The 22,781-nt window shown below is 42.9% G+C and overlaps 2 protein-coding genes across 5 annotated transcripts in view; both read right to left on the reverse strand.

The window, feature by feature from the left end:
* Positions 1-5,486, reverse strand: part of LOC112267023 (vesicle-associated membrane protein-associated protein B) — a 43,745-nt gene extending 38,259 nt beyond the window's left edge. Inside the window, exon 1 of the mRNA XM_024445027.2 lies at positions 5,212-5,486. Coding sequence (XP_024300795.1) covers positions 5,212-5,269 — 58 coding nt within the window. The 5' untranslated portion in view covers positions 5,270-5,486. The remainder of the gene's footprint in view (positions 1-5,211) is intronic.
* Positions 5,487-16,223: 10,737 nt separating this feature from the next.
* The window catches only part of LOC112267005 (ras-related protein Rab-22A), a 32,906-nt gene continuing 26,348 nt past the window's right edge, over positions 16,224-22,781 (reverse strand). For all 4 annotated transcript variants that reach the window (XM_042300926.1, XM_024444997.2, XM_042300908.1 and 1 more), the window contains 2 exons: positions 17,961-18,070; positions 16,224-17,225 (listed from right to left, as the gene is read on the reverse strand). In XM_042300926.1, coding sequence (XP_042156860.1) covers positions 17,128-17,225; positions 17,961-18,070 — 208 coding nt within the window. In that variant the 3' untranslated portion in view covers positions 16,224-17,127. The remainder of the gene's footprint in view (positions 17,226-17,960; positions 18,071-22,781) is intronic.

Here is a 22,781-nt window from a genome sequence, read left to right on the forward strand (position 1 = left end):
TAGGCCCATCAAAAATAAAAGTTGCTTAAACCGTATAGTCTAAAACATGTAGCCTGGGCCCCTGTCTTAAGAAAAGTCGGCTATGGAGGAGAATTAGGAAGGACGTAGCTGGTTGTAACGGTAACCCAACCAGATGCAGTGAAAATAGATCAAATTAATTTGGTATATTGTAACAGCTTTATTTCATTTGGTCAAAACTATGTGGAATACTTTGAGTCGCTGAGGAATCCAACTACCTTCAATTTGTTTCTAATAATCTCTAATAGTCTACAAATAGCCTGGACAAGGTAGGATAATGGCTGTCCTTGAAGAACAAGAGGATAGTTGAGGCACCAGGGGCGTAGGAAGGAACACTACTAGCCTCAAGCCACTACATCCAACCAGATCCTTTCTTTACTTGGCCATCTCTGTCAAATCCCTCTGCACAGACAGACTTCAAGTTCACACCCAGCTTGATCAAGTACCTCACAGAGAACACTAGCCTACAGGAATGCCAACACTAAGTCAAATCTGATTTCAAAATGATATTGCACCACCCGAGTTGTTTCACTGAAGAGTGACCTTCCATTGTAATTCCACGTGTCTGTTGTGGAATTGCTCAATATCAAACCACTTTTGTTTTACAACTCTGAATCATGATGGTTGCATTAAGTGGGTGAACTCACAAGCCAGACCACAAAATGATATCCTCAACAGAATGACTCAGGTCAGCTACACTTTTGTTTCTGTGAAACCAGTTTGATAGGAAGCAAAAGCCTTCGGAAACCACTTGGCCATATGACATTGAGCAACATACAGCTGTACAGGATTTAACTCCTCAACTGGATTTACAAACTAGCCTTAAAACATTCCACAGGACCTCGGAGTACACTTTGCACTAAAAGGAAGAACATGAAAGATTCGAGGAATGATAAATTATCTGAGTCTGAAAGACTCCATTTCAGGCTACCAAAATAAAACACACCTGCCTTCTAGCTGGTATAGAGGAGGAAGGCCTTCCATTTGAGGGAAAGATGGATGCATTGTGAATGGAAATGTGGAAGTGAGCTGCCTCAGTCGGAATTAGCACATACACTAAGATTCTAGATAAAGTTTCACACCACAAATGTCCACAGCAACTGACACTTCCCTTTGCACACTGAGTCAAGACAGAGGTGAAATTCAGAACCTCACAATTGGTGAAACATTGGTTTCAATTAAACAACTCACTCAGCTAACTCCTGTATAGTTGATCTACAACTTCCTGAAAGTGCCTTGGGATACTTTCCAACTGGCAGAAAAACTGGCAGCGGCAAAAATAGAGTTCTGAAGGACATATATATATTGATGCTGCTATGTTGTCTGAATGGTGTGTTTTAAGGGAGAGCAAGACTGTTTGGTACCTTGAATGTGCAGTTCCAAATTTACATTTTTACAGATTAAGTTGATTTACACTACCGGGCAAATAATTTAGAACACCTACTCATTCAAGGGTTTTTCTTTATTTTTTAAAAACTATTTTCTACATTGTAGAATAATAGTGAAGACATAAAAACAATGAAATAACACATATGGAATCATGTAGTAACCAAAAGAGTGTGAAATCAAAATATATTTTATATTTGACATTTTTCAAATAGCAACCCTTTGCGTTGATGGCAGCTTTGCAACACTCTTGGCATTCTCTCAACCAACTTCACCTGGAATGCTTTTCCAACAGTCTTGAAGGTGTTCCCACATATGCTGAGCACTTGTTGGCTGCTTTTCCTTCACTCTGCGGTCTGACTCATCCCAAACCATCTCAATTTGGTTGAGGTCTGGGTATTGTGGAGACCAGGCCATCTGATGCAGCACTCCATCACTCTCCTTCTTGGTCAAATAGCCCTTACACAGCCTGGAGGTGTGTTGGGTCACTGTCCTGTTGAAAAACAAATGATAGTCCCACTAAGCGCAAACCAGATGGGATGTCGTATTGCTGCAGAATGCTGTGGTAGCCATGCTGGTTAAGTGTTCCTTGAATTCTAAATAAATCACAGACATTGTCACCAGAAGAGTACCCCCACACCATAACAAACCCATGCTTTACGGTGGGAAATACACATGCAGAGATAATCCGTTCACCCACACCGCGTCTCACAAAGACATGGCGGTCGGAACCAAAAATCTCAAATTTGGACTCCAGACCAAAGGACACATTTCCACTGGTCTAATGTCCATCGCTCGTGATTCTTGGCCCAAGCAAGTCTCTTCTTATTATTGGTGTCCTTTAGTGGTTTCTTTGCAGCAATTCGACCATGAAAGCCTGATTCACACAGTCTCCTCTGAACAGTTGATGTTGAGATGTGTCTGTAACTTGAACTTCGTGGAGCATTAATTTGAGCTGCAATTTCTGAGGCTGGTAACTAATGAACTCTGGTAACTCTAATGAATTCCCTCTGCAGCAGAGGTAACTCTGGGTCTTCCATTCCTGTGGCAGTCCTCATGAGAGCCAGTTTCATCATAGCGCTTCATGGTTTTTGCGACTGCACTTGAAGAAACTTTCAAAGTTCTTGACATTTTCCGTATTGACTGACCTTCATGTCTTAAAGTAATGATGGACTGTTGTTTATCTTTGCTTATTTGAGCTGTTCTTGAAATAATATGGACTTGGTCTTTTACCCAACAGGGATATTGTCTGTATACCACCCCTACCTTGTCACAACACAACTGATTGGCTCAAACACATTAAGAAGGAAAGAAATTCCACAAATAAACTTAAGGCACACCTGTTAATTGAAATGCATTCCAGGTGACTACCTCATGAAGCTGGTTGAGAGAATGCCAAGAGTGTGCAAAGCTATCATCAAGGCAAAGAGTGGCTATTTGAAGAATCTCAAATATAAAATATATTTTGATTGCTTAACACTTGTTTGGTTACTACATGATTCCATATGTGTTATTTCATAGTTTTGATGTCTTCACTATTATTCTACAATGTAGAAAATAGTAAAAATAAAGAAAAACCCTTGAATGAGAAGGTGTTCTAAAACTTTTGACCGGTAGTGTTTAAAGATGCTCTAGCTCATTGGTGAACACTTGAGCCCAAAAGGACCACAGCAGAATTTGTTGTCACCAAAGGCCTACCTTTCAATGGGCAATTTTAGCCTAAGATGCTAGGTGATTTGATTCTCTGTCCAGTCAGACTTTAATGAATCACAATCAATTAAGTGTTACAGCGCAATGGAAACTGACATGCTTATAAATATGCCATGTGTGGAGCATTTCATAAAAATAAACTGTGTGTAGGCCTAATATAGTTTACCTTAATACAGATCTATTACAAATAAATGGTAAATTCCCCCCTTCCATCTGCTCACTCTAATGTCCCGCTCCAGTTACAGCCATGGCCACTGCGCTGTCACTACTTCACCAATGTACTGTATGTCAGTGAATTATGAAGTCTTCAAGACTGGAATTGAGCTCATCCGACTCTGGGTAAGTAGAACGGCTGCCTTCACTGCCAAAATCTTGTAATGTGGTTGTTATCAGCTGGGTGTGCAGGGCAGGAAACTGTCTCGTGAGTGCTGAGCAGCAGCCAAACAGAGCAGTTTCTATGGGTAACATTACTCACATGCAGAGCAGGGGACAGACAGACGAGCAGCTAATGGAGGAAGTTATTTCTGATTTCTGCATGTAAAAATGAGCAAGGGTGATTTTTATCAGGATGGGACAGGAAAGTACCTGGATTATAGAACTGTTGCGGGATCAGGATAGTACGGGAAATTTTGACAAGACGGGAATGGATTTTCACTCCCATGTCAACCTCCATCTCAGACTACTCACCCCACTAGGCTAGACATAGAAAATCACTACTAGTAGGCCTAATCAAAAATGCATAAATGAAAAGCTTAGTTCAGGTGTGTTGTAATGTTCTCAAAATATGGCCATAATTTAAAGGAAATATATTGAAAATCATTTCTTAGGCCCTGGGTTCCCAAACATTTTCATGTAGAGGACCCCTAAATAACAAAAAGAACAACAGGCTTATAGGAGAGGCCTATGATTGTGAATTGCCTGACAGAAGTCTTGACTTTCTTGTGAATTAAATATTGGTATGAGTAAAACAAAATTGTCACTTTGCCGAAGACCCTGAAACACCCTTACATACCTCCAGGGGCACCTGGACCCAAGTTTGGAATACCCCTGAACTGGCCTGTGTGGCTTTGTATTTCCTTGAGGTTAGGCCAGCCTACTTCTTGTCATTAGCAATTATCTTAGTTGGCTCAGCTTGCAATGAGCCAAGACAAATAAAGAGCCTACCCTCACAACAAGCAGGGCAGTTATAGCAATGGATTATTTTGGCTTGACATGTCTACCAAGGCCGTGGGGCATCTCAAAATGTCTGTAGAAAGACACTAATACAACAGGTACAGATGAAAGGCTATTTATTATTTTGCATCTCAAAAATGACCTAAAATTAATTTGTGATAATGCTTCAGGAAACATACAGAAGCTCTTACTCAGAGGGTCAATAAATTCATATGTACCTGGACACATTGTAATTCTTAGGATGCTCAGTACAAACTGTCCATATGGCACCCTGAGCCATATTGTGCTCCTTACCACACCTGGTCACCGATGAGAAAAACCTCCAGATATAAATGGTATTTCATGCCTAGTTCCACCTGAAAGCTGGCAAGCCATTAGAATGACAGCTAGCGAATTAACAAGTTAGCTACTCGCTAGCTAGGACACAAACTACTGTTAGCATGCTATCATTATGCTTGAAAGTAGGGGCAATCAGCTGGCATTCATTGCTAGCTTGCTAGCTCAAAGGGCTACCTACACTGACATAATGTTGTCAGTCAAGCACGATAATAAAACGACTGACTGGCCTACTGGAACGCTATTGCACAATGCACGTGAAACATAATGCACCAACGTTAGCTAAGTAGTTAAAATACTAGGTCAACTAGACATTATTAATAGCGCCAAAGACCTGTCAGGGCGCTGCAGTTAGAACGTTAGTTAGCTTTTTTTCCCAGCAGGCCTGCCTGGTCAAGGTAACGTAAACTGGCTAAAACGTTGGCTAGCTAGGGAACGCAAGTCAATGTTATTTCGAAATGATTATCCTCCTTAATTCACTATTAAGATTTTACAAATGAAGGGAATGATGTGCCCCCCCTCATTACGCTGGGCCTGTTACTACCTCCCCCCTCCCTTCAGGGTTGGGCCCTCCCCTCAGTCTCTTACCTCGGAATTTCAGTTCGTGCTGTGGCTCCAAGAGCAGGACCTGATCTTGCCTGGCCATGTCCCAGCGGTTCCAAGGGGGTAGCTCAATGTAAATGGTTTCCGTAGATTACTCTGTTATGGTGATGTTAACTAGTGTTATGTTAAGAGTTAGTATTATGCTAATTAGTTCTGACTATCCAGTCCCCCGGTCACCGCAATTAGACAGGGTGCTACTAGCGGCTGTTGTGATGATGATGATGATGATGATGATGATGCAGCAGGAAGGGAGTGAGAGTGAGAGAGGTTTCGTGCGACGTCACTGACCCTGCATAGCCACTCAATTGTAATGGCGTCTTTTTGTAGGCACTAACTCCTTCATGGTACGTTTGTCAAAGCATATGGGAAAATGAATGGGTTATTTGGAGGGGTTTTGGGATAAACGCCAAAAAGTATGGTCTGTGGTAAACACAAGCTTAAGAGATCTAATAAGTTTTGTTCTATGAGATAAACTTCATCAACTAATGTCACTTTTTGTGAATTTTGAAGCATTTGTGTAATCAAAATTCTATATAGCTCGCAAGCTTTGTAGTCCTAAAAACGGAAATGAGGTAAGGCTACCTCTGGTTCGTTCAGCCGTTCCTATGGGGAAAATGAATAATGAATTGGGGAAAGAATAGGGTTTCGGGATGAACGCCGAAAATAAGGTCTGAGGTTAACACAGGCTTAGGAGATCTTATATGTTTTGTTCTACGAGATAATATCAGTCAGTTAACATGACCTTTATGAATTATGAAGCCTTTATTGTGCTTCTTTTGATTACATGAATGCTTAAAAATTCACAAAAAGTGACGTCAGCTGATGAAGATGATCTCATAGAACAAAACCTATAAAATTTCCTAAGCCTGTGTTTACCACAGACCTTATTTTCTTAGTTTATCCAAAAACTCCATTATTTTCCACATAGGCTTCGTCCAACGAACCATGGCAGAGTTAGTGCTAACAAAAATACACCATTACTATTGCTCTCTATGAGGAGTGAAGCGGGGATGCGAGGAGTACAGGCAGACACACTACTGTAGGTAAGTACAGACAGTACAAGTTTAGAAACTCTGTGGTACAAGCGAGAGGGATTATTCTTCTCCTTTAAATTTATTGGCGGATCGCATCCAACTAAGGTGTATACACTGCCACCTACTGTATTTATACATCTATACAAAAGGGGAGGGGGATAGGATAGGGATAAGGGAAGAAAAATATTCCTATCGAATAACCCTACACCCATTAAAATCTCACCACTTTTCCACTACTTGGCCCTATCTGATCCTACACCAGGCCGGCAGCCTGGGAGAATGGGATACTATCGTTCAACACACTCTTCTGCAGTAAAATCTCGTACACCCAAGAACTTCTCTGCAGCTGCCACCACAAAATCTATTTTCTGTGATTCCATTCCATTTCTGCGGTACAGTTGATAATCATGGCTATGAACGCTAAGAACACAGTCTTACTGAAACATGTTATTCCTATCACTCTCTATTGGCCTCGGCCTACTCACAGGGAGCCTCTTAAGATCCCTCGCCCTCGACCCATCTTTCTCTACTACTCTCTTCACTGCCTCAGCGTATGACACCTTCTGTACTACTCTGATCCTGGCAACCGGCTCGAACTGCTTTTCTCTCACTGGACACTCCAGCACATGTGTAATCCTACAGTTAACACATACAGCCTTTTCTTCTCACATATAGGAATCTCCCTTCTACACACTGATGCTTGTCACATATGGATAGGTGCACTGACAATGTGTTGTTTTTACAGGGTCAGCCATAGTAGTACGGCACCCCTGGAGCAAATTAAGGTTACGTGCCTTGCTCAAGGGCATGTCAACATTTTTCACCTTGTCGGCTGGGTATTCAAACCAGCAACCTTTCAGTTACTGGCCTAACATTCTAACCGCTACCTGCCACGTTATGGCTTCATAAAATTAATCCCATAAATCATGCACTTCTAGTTGTACAATGTTATACATTTTGTTAATCATGTACAGTTTATCAGACAAGTGTAAATTGATAACACTTCAATAATTAAATCACTTTGATAAAGGATTTACTCATGAAAGGACAGATATATAATTTATGATGCGTCTGTATGTCAGTAGGTGTGTCTGTAAACCATATCTGCAAATGTGGGAAGAGTCACAGTCCCAATACACAGCTTTGTGGTGCACCTATTTAGGTATCTCCTAAACAATTGTCACTTCATGTCGTGAATTCATAACATGCATGTAACACAGGTTTACTTGAAATAACAAAAATGATTAGCCCTCAGCACTATTCAAACTGCAGTGTGGAACCATCTCCCAGTGATACACATACCTGAAGTGTATATATAGCCAGAGGGCTGGCTGTCACTGGAGCAAGAGGACCTATTACTTAACACTATCTCCCTGAAGCACATAAGCACACACACCCTCCAAGGTACACTACATGACCAAAAGTATGTGGACACCTGCTCGTCGAACATCTCATTCTCAAATTGGTCCCCCCTTTGGTGCTATAATAGCCTCCACTCTTCTGGGAAGGCTTTCCATTAGATGCTGGAACATTGCTGCAGGAACTTGCTTCCATTCAGCCACTAGAGCATTAGTGATGTCGGGCACTGATGTTGGGCGATTAGGCCTGGATCGCAGTATGCATTCCAATTCATCCCAAAGGTGTTGGATGGATTTGAGGTCAGAAATCTGTGCAGGCCAATCAAGTTATTCCACACCGATCTCGACAAACCATTTCTGTATGGGCCTCACTTTGTGCACGGGGGCATTGTCATGCTGAAACAGGAAAGGGCCTTCCCCAGCCACAAAGTTGGAAGCACAGAATCATCTAGAATGTCATTGTATGCTGTAGCGTGAAGATTTCCTTTCACTGGAACTAAGGGGCCGAGCCCGAACCATTCTCAGACCATTATTCCTCCTCCACCAAACTTTAAAATTGGCATAATGCATTTGGGCAGGTAGCGTTCTCCTGGCATCCGACAAACCCAGATTAGTCTGTCGGACTGCCAGATGGTGAAACGTGATTCATCACACCATAGAACCCATTTCCACTGCTCCAGAGTCCAATGGCGGCGAGGGCTAGTAATTTTAGTTATTTCAAGTAAACCTGTGTTACATGCATGTTATGAATTCACTACATGAAGTGACAATTGTTTACCCCACTCCAACCATGCTTGGCATTGTGCATGGTGATCTTAGGCTTGTGTGCGGCTGCTTGGCCATGGAAACCCATTTCATAAGGCTTCAGACGAACAGATCTTGTCCTGACATTGCTTCCAGAGGCAGTTTGAAACTCGGTAGAGTGTTGCAACTGAGGACAGATGATTTTTATGCTCTTCAGCACTCGGCGGTCCCGTTGTGTGAGCTTGTGTGGCCTATCACTTTGCTAGCCGCTGTTGCTCCCAGACGTTTCCACTTCACAATAACAGCACTTATAGTTGACCGGGGCAGCTCTAGCAGGGCAGAAATTTGACGAACTGACTCGTTGGAAAGATGGCATCCTATGATGGTGCAACATTGAAAGTCACTGAGCTCTTCAGTAAGGCCATTCTACTGTCAATGTTTGTCTATGGAGATTGCATGACTGTGTGCTCGATTTTATACACCTGTCAGCAACAGGTATGGTTGAAATAGCTGAATCCACTGATTTGAAAGGGTGTCCTCATACTTTTGTATATATAGTGTAGATCTGGTCCAGGGAGGTAGTGTGTTCCTCTACTGTCTTAGAAGAGGAGTGTGCTCCTACGCCCTTGACCAGAGCTACCACCAAAATATTCCCAGCCCAGCCCATTAGACTGTATTCGCACACACCTTCCTTTAATATCTTTTTTATTATTAGTAAACCCTTTTAGACATTTAGCAACACACTGCTAACAAATGTTTTCAGGCTTTTTATTTATATTTACAATCATTATGAGAAGTATGAAAGCTAAATATGGCAAAATACTAGTGGAATTATTTATACTGAACAAAAATATAATTGCAACATGCAAACATTTCAAAGACTTTACTGAGTTACAGTTCATATAAGGAAATCAGTCAATTGAGATAAATGAATACAACAGGTACAGTGAAATGCTTACTTACAAGCCCTTAACCAACAATGCAGTTTTAAGAAGTGTTAAGAAAGTATTTACTAAAATAAACTGAAACAAAAATAATAATAATCAGTCAGTTTTCTCTGCGGTAGCTGTCAAGAAGCCATTTGGACCTAGACTTGAAACTCCGGTACCTCTTGCTGTGCGGTAGCAGAGGGAACAGTCTATGACTAGGGTTGCTGGAGTTTTTGCCTATTTTTGGGGCCTTCCTCTGACACTGCCTGGTATAGAGGTGCTGGATGGCAGGAAGCTTGGCCCCAGTGATGTACTGGCCCATGCAGCCGTAGAACTTAAGGATCTGAGGACCCATGCCAAATCGTTTCAGTCTCCTGAGGGGGAATAGGCGTTTTCATGCCCTCTTCATGACTGTCTTGGTATGTTTGGACCATAATAGTTTTTTGGTGATGTGGACACCAAGGAACTTGAAACTCTCAACCTGCTCCACTACAGCCCTGTCGATGAGAACGGAGTGTGCTCGATGGAGAGGTTGTTATCCTGGCACCACACTGCCAGGTCTCTGACCTCCTCCCTATAGGATGTCTCATCGTTGTCGGTGATCAGGCCTACCATTGTTGTGTCATCCGCAAACTTAATGATGGTGTTGGAATCGTGCTTGGCCATGCAATCATGGGTGAACAGGGAGTACAGGAGGGGACTGAGCACGCACCCCTGAGGGGCCCCGTGTTGAGGATCAGCATGGCAGATGTGTTGTTACCTATCCTTACCACCTGGGGGTGGCCCATCAGGAAGTCCATGATCCAGTTGCGGAGGGAAATGTTTAGTTCCAATGCTGAGCTGTAGTCATTGAATAGCATTCTCAGGTAGGTGTTCCTTTTGTCCAGGTGGGAAAGGGCAGTGTGTGGAGTGCAATAGATTGCATCATCTGTGGATCTGTTTGGGCGGTATGCAAATTGGAGTGGGTCTAGGGTTTCTGTGATAATGGTGTTAATGTGAGCCAAGACCAGCCTTTCAAAGCACTTCATGGCTACAGATGTGTGTGCTATGGGTCAGTAGTCATTTAGGCAGGTTATCTTGGTGTTCTTGGGCACAGGGACTATGGTGGTCTGCTTGAAACATGTTGGTATTACAGACTCGGTCTTGGACAGGTTGACAATGTCAGTGAAGTAATTTGTCTGGCCCTGCGGCCATGTGAATGTTGACCTGTTTAAAGCTCTTACTCACATCGGGCTACAGAGAAGCATGCTCTCATGCATGCTTCAGTGTTGCTTGCCTCGAAACGAGCAGAAGTAATTTAGCTCATCTGGTAGGCTTGTGTCACTGGGCAGCTCGCGGCTGTGCTTCCTTTTGTAGTCTGTAATAGTTTGCAAGCCCTGCCACATCCGACGAGCATCGGAGCCAGCGTAGTACGATTCAATCTTAGTCCTGTATTGACGCTTTTTCTGTTTGACGGTTCGTCGGAGGGCATGGCGTCATCTCTTATAAGTGTCCGGGTTAGAGTCCCACTCCTTGAAAGCGGCAGCTCTACCCTTTAGCTCAGTGTGGATGTTGTCTGTAATCCATGGCTTCTGGTTAGGGTATGTACGTACGGTTAATGTGGGGACGACATCACCGATGCACTTATTGATGAAGCCAGTGACTGATGGGGTGTACTCCTCAATGTCAAAGGAAGAATCCCAGAACATATTCCAGTCTATGCTAGAAAAACAGTCCTGCAGCTTAGCATCTGTGTCATCTGACCACTTCCTTATTACTTTAATATTTGCTTGTAAGCAGGAATCAGGAGGATAGAGCTATGGTCAGATTTGTAAAATAGACAGTGAGGGTGAGCTTTGTACATGTCTCTGTGTGTGGAGTAAAGCTGGTCTAGAGTTTTTTTCCCCTCTGGTTGCACATGTAACATGCTAGTAGAAATGAGGTAAAACAGGTTTAAGTTTTCCTGCATTAAAGTCCCCGGCCACAAGGAACACCGCCTCTGGATGAGCATTTTCTTGTTTGCTTATGGCCTTATATAGCTTGTTGAGTGCCGTCTTAGTGTCAGCTTCGGTTTGTGGTGGAAATAGACAGCTACGGAAAATCTAGATGAAAACTCTCTTGGTAAATAGTGTGGTCTACAGCTTATCATGAGATACTCTCCCTCAGCAGATACTCTACCTCAGGCGAAACCTAGCGACTTCCTTAATATAAGATTTCGTGCACCAGCTGTTATTTACAAATATACACAGACCGCCACCCCTTGTCTTACCGGAGACAGTTGTTCTATCTTGCCGATGGACCGAAAACCCAGCCAGCTGTATGTTATCCATGTCGTCATTCAGCCACGACTCGGTGAAACATAAGATATTAGTTTTTAATGTTCCGTTGTTAGGATAGTCTTGATCAGAGCTCATCCATTTTATTATCCAATGATTGCATGTTGGTTATAGGATTGATGGTAAAGGCGGATTACTCACTCGCCGTCGGATACTTACAAGGCACCCCGACCTAAGTCCTCGATTTCTCGGTCTCTTCTTCATACGAAAGACAGGGATTTGGGCCTTGTCAGGTGTCTGAAGTAAATACTTTGTGTCCGACTCATTAAAGAAAAAATCTTCATCCAGTACGAGGTGAGTAATCGCTGTCCTGATATCCAGAAACATTATGTACAAAATAAGTTACTAATAACGTGAAAAAACACACACGGTAGCACAATTGGTTAGGAGCCTGTAAAACGGCAGACTTCTCCTCCGGCGCCATTCAAATGTCCCAAATCCCTAATTAGGCCCTAATGTATGGATTTCACATGACTGGGAATACAGATATGCCTCTGCAGGTCACAGATACCTTAAAAAGAAAATGGGCCTCACAATGGGCTTCAGGATCTCGTCACAGTATCTCCGTGCATTCAAAATGCCATCGATAAAATGCAATTGTGTTCGTTGTCTGTAGGTTATGCCTGTCTGTGGTTGTGAGGCCGTTGGAAGCGGCTTATAGTAGAGAAATTAACATTAAATTATCTGGCAACAGCTCTGGTGGACATTTCTGCAGTCAGCATGCCAATTTCATGCTCCCTCAAAACTTGAGAAAGCTGTTGTGTTGTGTGACAAAACTGCACATTTTAGAGTGTTTTTTTATTGTCCCCAGCAGAAGGTGTACATGTGTAATGATCATGCTGTTTAATTAGCTTCTTGTTATCCCATACCTGTCATGTGGATGGATTATCTTGGCAAAGGAGAAATATTCACTAACAGGGATGTAAAGAAATTGTGAACAAAATTTGAGAGAAATAAGCTTTTTGTGTGTATGGAACATTTCTGGGATCTTTTATTTCAGCTCACAAAAAAACACTTTACATGTTGCGTTTATATATTGGTTCAGTGTACATGCGTTTGTCTATCTATGCCAGGTCTAGCATCTCAGATAATGTACAATTAATTATATTCAATCTTACAGGCTAAATAGTCATTGCTTTTTGTGCAATGTCCTGTCCATGTTTTGTGGTATCTACATTGAAAAACAGACCATTTAAACATAGATTTGGCAGCAACACATTCCCAGGACCAGCTCAAGACTTTGTATTTTTCCAAAACATAATTCATGTAAGACTGGGGGTCTTTCTATGATACCCCCTAACACTATAATGCCTCATATAACATGCCAAATGCAGTAACTTTATCTTATCACATACCAGACATAATCAGTACAATTTAGACATTGCATTGTTATTTATGTATTACAAATACCCACTTTTCCAACCATTAAGCATTAGAACAAATGTGAGCAATGAAATAGTGAAACGATGTGCTATTAAAATTACTTTTTAAATGGCACCGAGTAGCTGCACCACCATCTACAACAGAGTGCAAAATAAAAAGCTATACTGTAAAATAATTACTGCTGGAATGCAAAGGCAGCATGTGATGCAATGGCATTACAAAAACAATTAATCAAGTTGATTCACTCAAATAGTGCAAGATTTCTTCAGAAAAATGGCAATTAGTCCACTTTTATATATAAATATATATTTTTTTAACTAAGCAAGTCAGTTAAGAACAAATTCTTATTTACAATGACGGCCTAGGGACAGTGGGTTAACTGCCTTGTTAAGGGGCAGAACAGATTTTTACCTTGTCAGCTCGGGGATTCAATCTAGCAAACTTTTGGTTTCTGGCCCAACGCTCTAACCACTAGGCTACCAGGAACAATATACCTGAAAGGGGATAGGGTTCGGTGCACAAATCAATACAAATACTTGATCTGAAAGTGCAGTTGTAGAAGTACCAGAGCTATAATAAATTTCCCTTTAAAAAAATGCCTTGTCCTTGCGAAATACGATATAATTTCAAGTGGAAATCATTGAGGAACACTTTAAAATGCCACAAAATGATTAACATTGAACTTTTAAAGGCCTTTTGAAGAATCGATGATCAGAAATCAACACATCACACCTAAATGTAACATATAACCATACTATAAATCTCCTTGATCCCTAGGAATTCTTGTTTGTCACATTTGAGTAACCCTTGCCATAAAGACAATTATTGCACTGACATGGTTGTAAAAACAAATTCCTGAAGAATGTACAGTCTACCCTGCTATTTACACAACTCACTATCAACACTTGTTAAAATGCACAATGGTCAATAAAAAAAAACATGTCGAGTAAAAAGGAAAGGATACAAGCCACTAAGACAACTTAACCTCAAGAGACCCACCTTGCATTCCAATTATCGGTCCACTTATTATTATCGGTGTGCACTTGTATACTCCTCCACACTCATTTAAAATAATTGAATTAGATTAGTGTACAATGCATACAAAGAGAGTTTCCAACACATTTCTCAGACCAGTCATTAAATCCATGATGGGAAGTGAACAAATACACACATTGGGAGAAAGGACAGACAACTGGGAGGCATTGTGGCCAGTTTACAACTGGAGTTAAACATGTGGCCCATTTCTGTATTTTTGGCAAGAGGGAAAGCCACTAAGAGGAAATCAAAAGGAAAGGGGAACAATTCCATTGACAACTCTGTGCTAAGTGTTTTCCCCAAATTGCCAGTCAAATGGCAATGGCTCATGAACTACTGTAACATTGGAGACTTAACATTAATGTGCTACACAGAGGAGCAATTTAAGACATCATAGTGAACATGTTGCTCATAGTGTTCTTTCAATGATTCATTTCTGGACAAGGTGTTCCAGTTCCACTCCATATTCAAGCTCGACTTAATTGCTTGCATCACAGTGGACGGAAGGAAAGGCAGCCGGCGCCGGAAAGAAGGGGCGGGGAACGAATGTGACCGGTCTACAGAGTTACAGCATAGAATTCAGAGAGGAAAAGAGAGCACTGTTTGTTAGCGGGTCAGCATGTCAACGGAACGCAGTGCCTGGTTCTCTTCATGTAACCTTTTCTTTAGAAAGATCTAAGCTCGAAGAGTGTAGTCAAGTTCTTCCCAGAACAAGTTTCTAGATATGGCCCTTTTTTAAATATATATATTTTTATCTCAGGCCAGGTAGTAAAACTACATTGGATGTGTGAGCCAGTGCTTATTCTGTAAAAGAATGAGGAAATAAAGTAGAAAAATGTTTATGGGACAATTAAAGAATTGGTAGGACCTCACAAAATCAATCTCTCCTGTAAAACGGTCGTAAAAGAAAAACAGCAAGAGATCAAGGACAGACGGAGTTGCCAACTCACACAAACAGTTAAAATGCCATTTCAGAAACATTGAAACACAATGAATACTGTAAAAGCACTCCAGGGCCATGCATTTATAGAATTCCAGTGAGTGGCTCATTTGCTCTAATATTAAAGTCTAAATGTGAGCAGTTTGAGAAGTTATATCGCACACTTAGGGACTGCCAGTCTTGTTAGCACTCAAACAGGCTGGCCCTTTAAGAGACGACCACAGAGCCCGAATCATGAAAGCCTTCCAATCAGTGGTGTATTGGAGGGTAAACGCAAGTAAACACAGTTTACCCACTTTTTGTGGAAAAAAATGCATTAAAAGTATAGAGAGTGTTACTTTTTTCACCGAGACGAGGCAATAAGAGTTTACAGAAAAAAACTTTTTACCACTACATCACTGCTCTCAATGTAGAGGTCAGCCATAAAAGGACTGTCCTCTCATTTTCAGTGGCAACAATCAACCAGCCACGTTACCATCACAAAACCAATTTCCCCTCCAAAGTGTTGAGGCTAAAACAGATGGAAAGAAAGTGACAACGATATTGATGAATACAAAATTGTAACAGAGGAAAAAAACACAAAATACATTAAAAAAAAACATTACTCCCATTGGGGATTTTCATTACTCTAGTATCAAACGGTTTGGTAAACACCTGCCTTAGTTGGCCCTATGCTGCAAAGCGCTGTGTGAGGGCCATTATAGGTCAGACTACACAAATACATTTCCTATCATGCACTTCTGACTCATCAATCTGGATCACAACGATTAGATAGATCCATACAGGTGTTAATAATTTCAGACTGAAGTGGCACTCTGTAAAAAAACAAATTGGTACGCTCCAGATTAATGAAACTGTTGTTACTTAGGCCAGCAGCATACCACCCTGCATCCCACTGCTGACTTGCTTCTGAAGTTAAGCAGGGTTGGTCCTGGTCAGTCCCTGGATGGGAGACCAGATGCTGCTGGAAGTGGTGTTGGAGGGCCAGTAAGAGGTACCCTTTCCTCTGGTCTAAAAATGTGCCAAGGCAGTGTTTGGGGACATTGCCCTGTGTAGGGTTCTGTCTTTTGGACATTAAGCGGGTGTCCTGACTCTGTGATCACTAAAGATCCCATGGCACTTATTGTAAGAGTAGGGGTGTTAACCCTGGTGTCCTGGCTAAATTCCCAATCTAGCCCTCATACCATCACGGTTACCTAATCATCTCCAGCTTACAATTGGCTCATTCATCCCCCCTCCTCTACCCTGTAACTATTCCCCAGGTTGTTGCTGTAAATGAGAATGTGTTCAGTCAACTTACCTGGTAAAATAAGTGTAAAAAAAATAAAAATACTTAGTGTGACTTACTCTAGTTGATTTAGTAAGAGATTGGTATTAGTCCATTTAGAGGTGGAGAAAGTACATCTATACAGGCCTAACTAGCCATTTTTTAAGAAGAAACTGAAAATGTAAAGGTATGTTAAAAATAACCCCCATATTGTCTACGGTTACAAAATAGACCCTGTAGCCATCGCAAGAAAAGAATCACAGCATGCTGTAAACCCGATGATACCAGGACCTGTGTTGAGGTTTACGAGATCGAAACAGAAATAAAATCTGTGTTAACGTTCTTCTTCTTTTCAGAACTATTACAAGACCTATAAAAGACAGGCAGGGAGGGAACACTTATAACTTGGGCAAATCATAGCAATTGCTGTGGCTTTGGACTGCTAGATTGACATTTTACGCTGAAAACCTTTGAGGATACATCTCAAATGGCACCCTCTTTCCCTATATAGTGCACTACTTTTGGGCCCTGGTCAAAAGTAGTGCACTATATAGGAATAGGACAAAGTGAACACAGCAAGAGAGTGGGTGATACTTCCATTGACCTTCTTGAGGAACCTAAAAGGCAAAATACTAAAGGCTGTGAACTTTGGTTGAACCTTCTGGGGTCTGGATAGGGAGACAGGAAACAAACCGACAGCTTCAAAATCCAAGCCGAAGCAATATCCCAGTGAATTGCAATAGGCTTGCTCTTTAGAGTGATTAGATGGAGGAGGCAATGGCGGTAGGAGTCAGTGGTCCCCGATGGAGGAGTGGTATTCTGTTGGAGGGACTATGGAGGCTGCACGCAGAGAAAGGTCATTGCGTCAGGGGTCAAGAGTCAGGGTGGGACTAAGATCAGGGTTCACTGGCAGCATCAGCAGCAGGTCTGGGGTGCAGTTTGAAGCCCTTCCCTGCAGCCCCTCCTCCTGCATATAGGACAGTGATCTGTTGACCTGTAGGGGAGAACAAAATGTGCAGGGGGGACATAAAAAAAATAAAAAAATGTTACACCCAGAGACCTTTGGTTAAAAGGAAAGTGCAGCAGAAGCGCACACACACAATATTACTTGGGACACCTAAATAAAAAAAATCTAAAAAACCATGAGGTCAATGTACAGTGCCTTGCGAAAGTATTCGGCCCCCTTGAACTTTGCGACCTTTTGCCTGTGAATCTGTGGAATCTGTGGAAAGAACTGAAAACTGCTGTTCACAAATGCTCTCCATCCAACCTCACTGAGCTCGAGCTGTTTTGCAAGGAGGAATGGGAAAAAATGTCAGTCTCTCGATGTGCAAAACTGATAGAGACCTACCCCAAGCGACTTACAGCTGTAATCGCAGCAAAAGGTGGCGCTACAAAGTATTAACTTAAGGGGGCTGAATAATTTTGCACGCCCAATTCTTCAGTTTTTGATTTGTTAAAAAAGTTTGAAATATCCAATAAATGTCGTTCCACTTCATGATTGTGTCCCACTTGTTGTTGATTCTTCACAAAAAAATACAGTTTTATATCTTTATGTTTGAAGCCTGAAATGTGGCAAAAGGTCACAAAGTTCAAGGGGGCCAAATACTTTCGCAAGGCACTGTAAGCTATTGTACACCACTAGTAATACACTGGTATCCCACAAAGCACAAATTAGGCCCAAAGGATGGGATGACACCAAAACATATTGAAAAAAAAAAAAACGTACTTATCTCTATAAAGACCTGATGGATGTTAATGGTGTTCTTGGCACTGGTCTCCACAAAGATGGTATGGATGGAGTCTGCGTAGTCCATGGCATCCTTCTCCAAGACCTCCCTGTAAAGAGTGTTCAAGTCTTAAAACGGGGTGCATCTCAATAGTGGAGAGAGGTGCACTGATCTGAAAACACAGGATAGGTAAAAGCAATATGGCGGACGTGAGCCAAGAAATCGTTGTTGCTTGTCCAGTTGTTTCACAACAGAAAAAGAGGAGGCTCCAAGACACACCCCTTAAAAAATTAGATGGGCCGGACTCAAATGGGAGATGAGCAGAAAAGGAGAAAGGGACCCATGCCAGCACCTTCCCACTAGGACTGACACAATTATGGTATAACCGTGTAACCAACGTTTATGGATGAAGACAGTCATGAAAATAAAATAACCAACATAACTGTAAAAAAATCTAAAATACATGTGGAGCGAACAGCTGACTGAAGATGAGACAATAGCTACTTTTCTATTAGAATGTACTTTTTAAGTAACACCGCTTACTAGAATGGACTAACTACATGTGTAATTATCCTACTGTTTTCACCAAACAAATGTGAATGGGCATTTGTGCGGTTGAGTCCATTTCTGTGGTAACATGGACTCTAAACGTGATGAAACTTAGCTCCTTGCTGAAACAAGCAAGGGGTTGTATTATGCCATCATTGACTTGAATGGGGATGCCTATTCTATCAATTATATTCTTAACGCAGCACATGCAGTCAGGAGCAGAGGAGAGGAAAACCAACCACATGGCGGACACAGATGCCTGCTCCCAGACAAGCTAAACAACTTCTTTGCGGGCCACTCCCGAGGACTGTGAGCTCTCGTTCTCCGTAGCCGACATGAGTAAGACATATTAAGCGTGTTAACACTCGCAAAGCTGCCGGCCCAGACGGCATCCCTAGCCATGTCCTCAGAGCATTTGCAGACCAGCTGGCTGGAGTGTTTACAGACATATTCAATCTCTCCCTATCCCAGTCTGCTGTCCCCACTTGCTTCAATATGTACACTATTGTTCCTGTACCCAAGAAAACAAAGATAGCTGAAGTAAATGACTATCGCCCCGTAGCACTCACTTCATACATGAAGTGAGTTGAGGCAAGTTAACCAGCATAACTACCACAGCATTAGTGGGACTATCATTTGTTTTTCAACAGGACAATGACCCAAAACACACCTCCAGTCTGGTCGATCGTACTTCCGGCGCCGACAGAGATGGCCGCCTCGCTTCGCGTTCCTAGGAAACTATGCAGTTTTTTGTTTTTTACGTGTTATTTCTCACACTAGTACCCCAGGTCATCTTAGGTTTCTTTACATACAGCCGACAAGAACTACTGAATATAAGATCAGCGTCAACTCACCATCAGTACGACCAAGAATATGTTTTTCGCGATGCGGATCCTGAGTTCTGCCTTACAACCAGTGTAACCGAGTGGATCACATGCAGCGACCAAAAAAAAAAAAACGACTCAGAAAAGAGGGAAACGAAGCGGTCTTCTGGTCAGACTCCGGAGACGGGCACATCGTGCACCACTCCCCAGCATTCTTCTTGCCAATGTCCAGTCTCTTGACAACAAGGTTGATAAAATCCGAGCAAGGGTAGCATTCCAGAGGGACATCAGAGACTGTAACGTTCTCTGCTTCACGGAAACATGGCTCACTGGAGAGACGCAATCCAAGCGGTGCAGCCAGCGGGTTTCTCCACGCATCGCGCCGACAGAAACAAACATCTCTCTGGTAAGAAGACGGGCGGGGGCGTATGCCTTATGGCCAACGTGACATGGTGTGATGAAGGAAACATACAGGAACTCAAATCCTTCTGTTCACCTGATTTAGAATTCCTCACAATCAAATGTAGACCGCATTATCTACCAAGAGAATTCTCTTCGATTATAATCACAGCCGTATATATCCCCCCAAGCAGACACATCGATGGCTCTGAACGAACTTTATTTAACTCTCTGCAAACTGGAAACGATTTATCCGGAGGCTGCATTCATTGTAGCTGGGGATTTTAACAAGGCTAATCTGAAAACAAGACTCCCTAAATTTTATCAGCATATTGATTGCGCAACCAGGGGTGGAAAGACCCTGGATCATTGTTACTCTAACTTCCGCGACGCATATAAGGCCCTGCCCCGCCCCCTTTCGGAAAAGCTGACCACGACTCCATTTTGTTGATCCCTGCCTACAGACAGAAACTAAAACAAGAAGCTCCCACGCTGAGGTCTGTCCAACGCTGGTCCGACCAAGCTGACTCCACACTCCAAGACTGCTTCCATCACGTGGACTGGGAGATGTTTGTATTGCGTCAGACAACAACATTGACGAATACGCTGATACGGTGTGCGAGTTCATTAGAACGTGCGTTGAAGATGTCGTTCCCATAGCAACGATTAAAACATTCCCTAACCAGAAACCGTGGATTGATGGCAGCATTCGTGTGAAACTGAAGGCACGAACCACTGCTTTTAATCAGGGCAAGGTGTCTGGTAACATGACTGAATACAAACAGTGCAGCTATTCCCTCCGCAAGGCTATCAAACAAGCTAAGCGCCAGTACAGAGACAAAGTAGAATCTCAATTCAACGGCTCAGACACAAGAGGTATGTGGCAGGGTCTACAGTCAATCACGGACTACAGGAAGAAACCCAGCCCAGTCTCGGACCAGGATGTCTTGCTCCCAGGCAGACTAAATAACTTTTTGCCCGCTTTGAGGACAATACAGTGCCACTGACACGGCCTGCAACGGAATCATGCGGTCTCTCCTTCACTGCAGCCGAAGTGAGTAAGACATTTAAACGTGTTAACCCTCGCAAGGCTGCAGGCCCAGACGGCATCCCCAGCCGCGCCCTCAGAGCATGCGCAGACCAGCTGGCCGGTGTGTTTACGGACATATTCAACCAATCCCTATACCAGTCTGCTGTTCCCACATGCTTCAAGAGGGCCACCATTGTTCCTGTTCCCAAGAAAGCTAAGGTAACTGAGCTAAACGACTACCGCCCCGTAGCACTCACATCCGTCATCATGAAGTGCTTTGAGAGACTAGTCAAGGACCATATCACCTCCACCCTACCTGACACCCTTGACCCACTCCAATTTGCTTACCGCCCAAATAGGTCCACAGACGATGCAATCTCAACCACACTGCACACTGCCCTAACCCATCTGGACAAGAGGAATACCTATGTGAGAATGCTGTTCATCGACTACAGCTCGGCATTCAACACCATAGTACCCTCCAAGCTCGTCATCAAGCTCGAGACCCTGGGTCTCGACCCCGCCCTGTGCAACTGGGTACTGGACTTCCTGACGGGCCGCCCCCAGGTGGTGAGGGTAGGCAACAACATCTCCTCCCCGCTGATCCTCAACACTGGGGCCCCACAAGGGTGCGTTCTGAGCCCTCTCCTGTACTCCCTGTTCACCCACGACTGCGTGGCCACGCACGCCTCCAACTCAATCATCAAGTTTGCGGACGACACAACAGTGGTAGGCTTGATTACCAACAACGACGAGACGGCCTACAGGGAGGAGGTGAGGGCCCTCGGAGTGTGGTGTCAGGAAAATAACCTCACACTCAACGTCAACAAAACTAAGGAGATGATTGTGGACTTCAGGAAACAGCAGAGGGAACACCCCCCCATCCACATCGATGGAACAGTAGTGGAGAGGGTAGCAAGTTTTAAGTTCCTCGGCATACACATCACTGACAAACTGAATTGGTCCACTCACACAGACAGCATCGTGAAGAAGGCGCAGCAGCGCCTCTTCAACCTCAGGAGGCTGAAGAAATTCGGCTTGTCACCAAAAGCACTCACAAACTTCTACAGATGCACAATCGAGAGCATCCTGGCGGGCTGTATCACCGCCTGGTATGGCAACTGCACCGCCCTCAACCGTAAGGCTCTCCAGAGGGTAGTGAGGTCTGCACAACGCATCACCGGGGCAAACTACCTGCCCTCCAGGACACCTACACCACCCGATGCTACAGGAAGGCCATAAAGATCATCAAGGACATCAACCACCCGAGCCACTGCCTGTTCACCCCGCTGTCATCCAGAAGGCGAGGTCAGTACAGGTGCATCAAAGCTGGGACCGAGAGACTGAAAAACAGCTTCTATCTCAAGGCCATCAGACTGTTAAACAGCCACCACTAACATTGAGTGGCTACTGCCAACACACTGTCAATGACACTGACTCTACTCCAGCCACTTTAATCATGGGAATTGATGGGAAATTATGTAAATATATCACTAGCCACTTTAAACAATGCTACCTTATATAATGTTACTTACCCTACATTATTCATCTCATATGCATACGTAGATACTGTACTCTATATCATCGACTGCATCCTTATGTAATACATGTATCACTAGCCACTTTAACTATGCCACTTGGTTTACATACTCATCTCATATGTATATACTGTACTCGATATCATCTACTGTATCTTGCCTATGCTGCTCTGTACCATCACTCATTCATATATCCTTATGTACATATTCTTTATCCCCTTACACTGTGTATAAGACAGTAGTTTTTTTTTTTTGGAATTGTTAGTTAGATTACTTGTTCGTTATTACTGCATTGTCGGAACTAGAAGCACAAGCATTTCGCTACACTCGCATTAACATCTGCTAACCATGTGTATGTGACAAATAAAATTTGATTTGATTTGATTTGATTTTAAGGGCTATTTGACCAAGAAGGAGAGTGATGGAGTGCTGCATCAGATGACCTGGCCTCCACAATCACCTGACCTCAACCCAATTGAG

Source organism: Oncorhynchus tshawytscha, linkage group LG02 (assembly GCF_018296145.1).
Source record: "Oncorhynchus tshawytscha isolate Ot180627B linkage group LG02, Otsh_v2.0, whole genome shotgun sequence".
Classification (NCBI taxonomy): domain Eukaryota; kingdom Metazoa; phylum Chordata; class Actinopteri; order Salmoniformes; family Salmonidae; genus Oncorhynchus; species Oncorhynchus tshawytscha.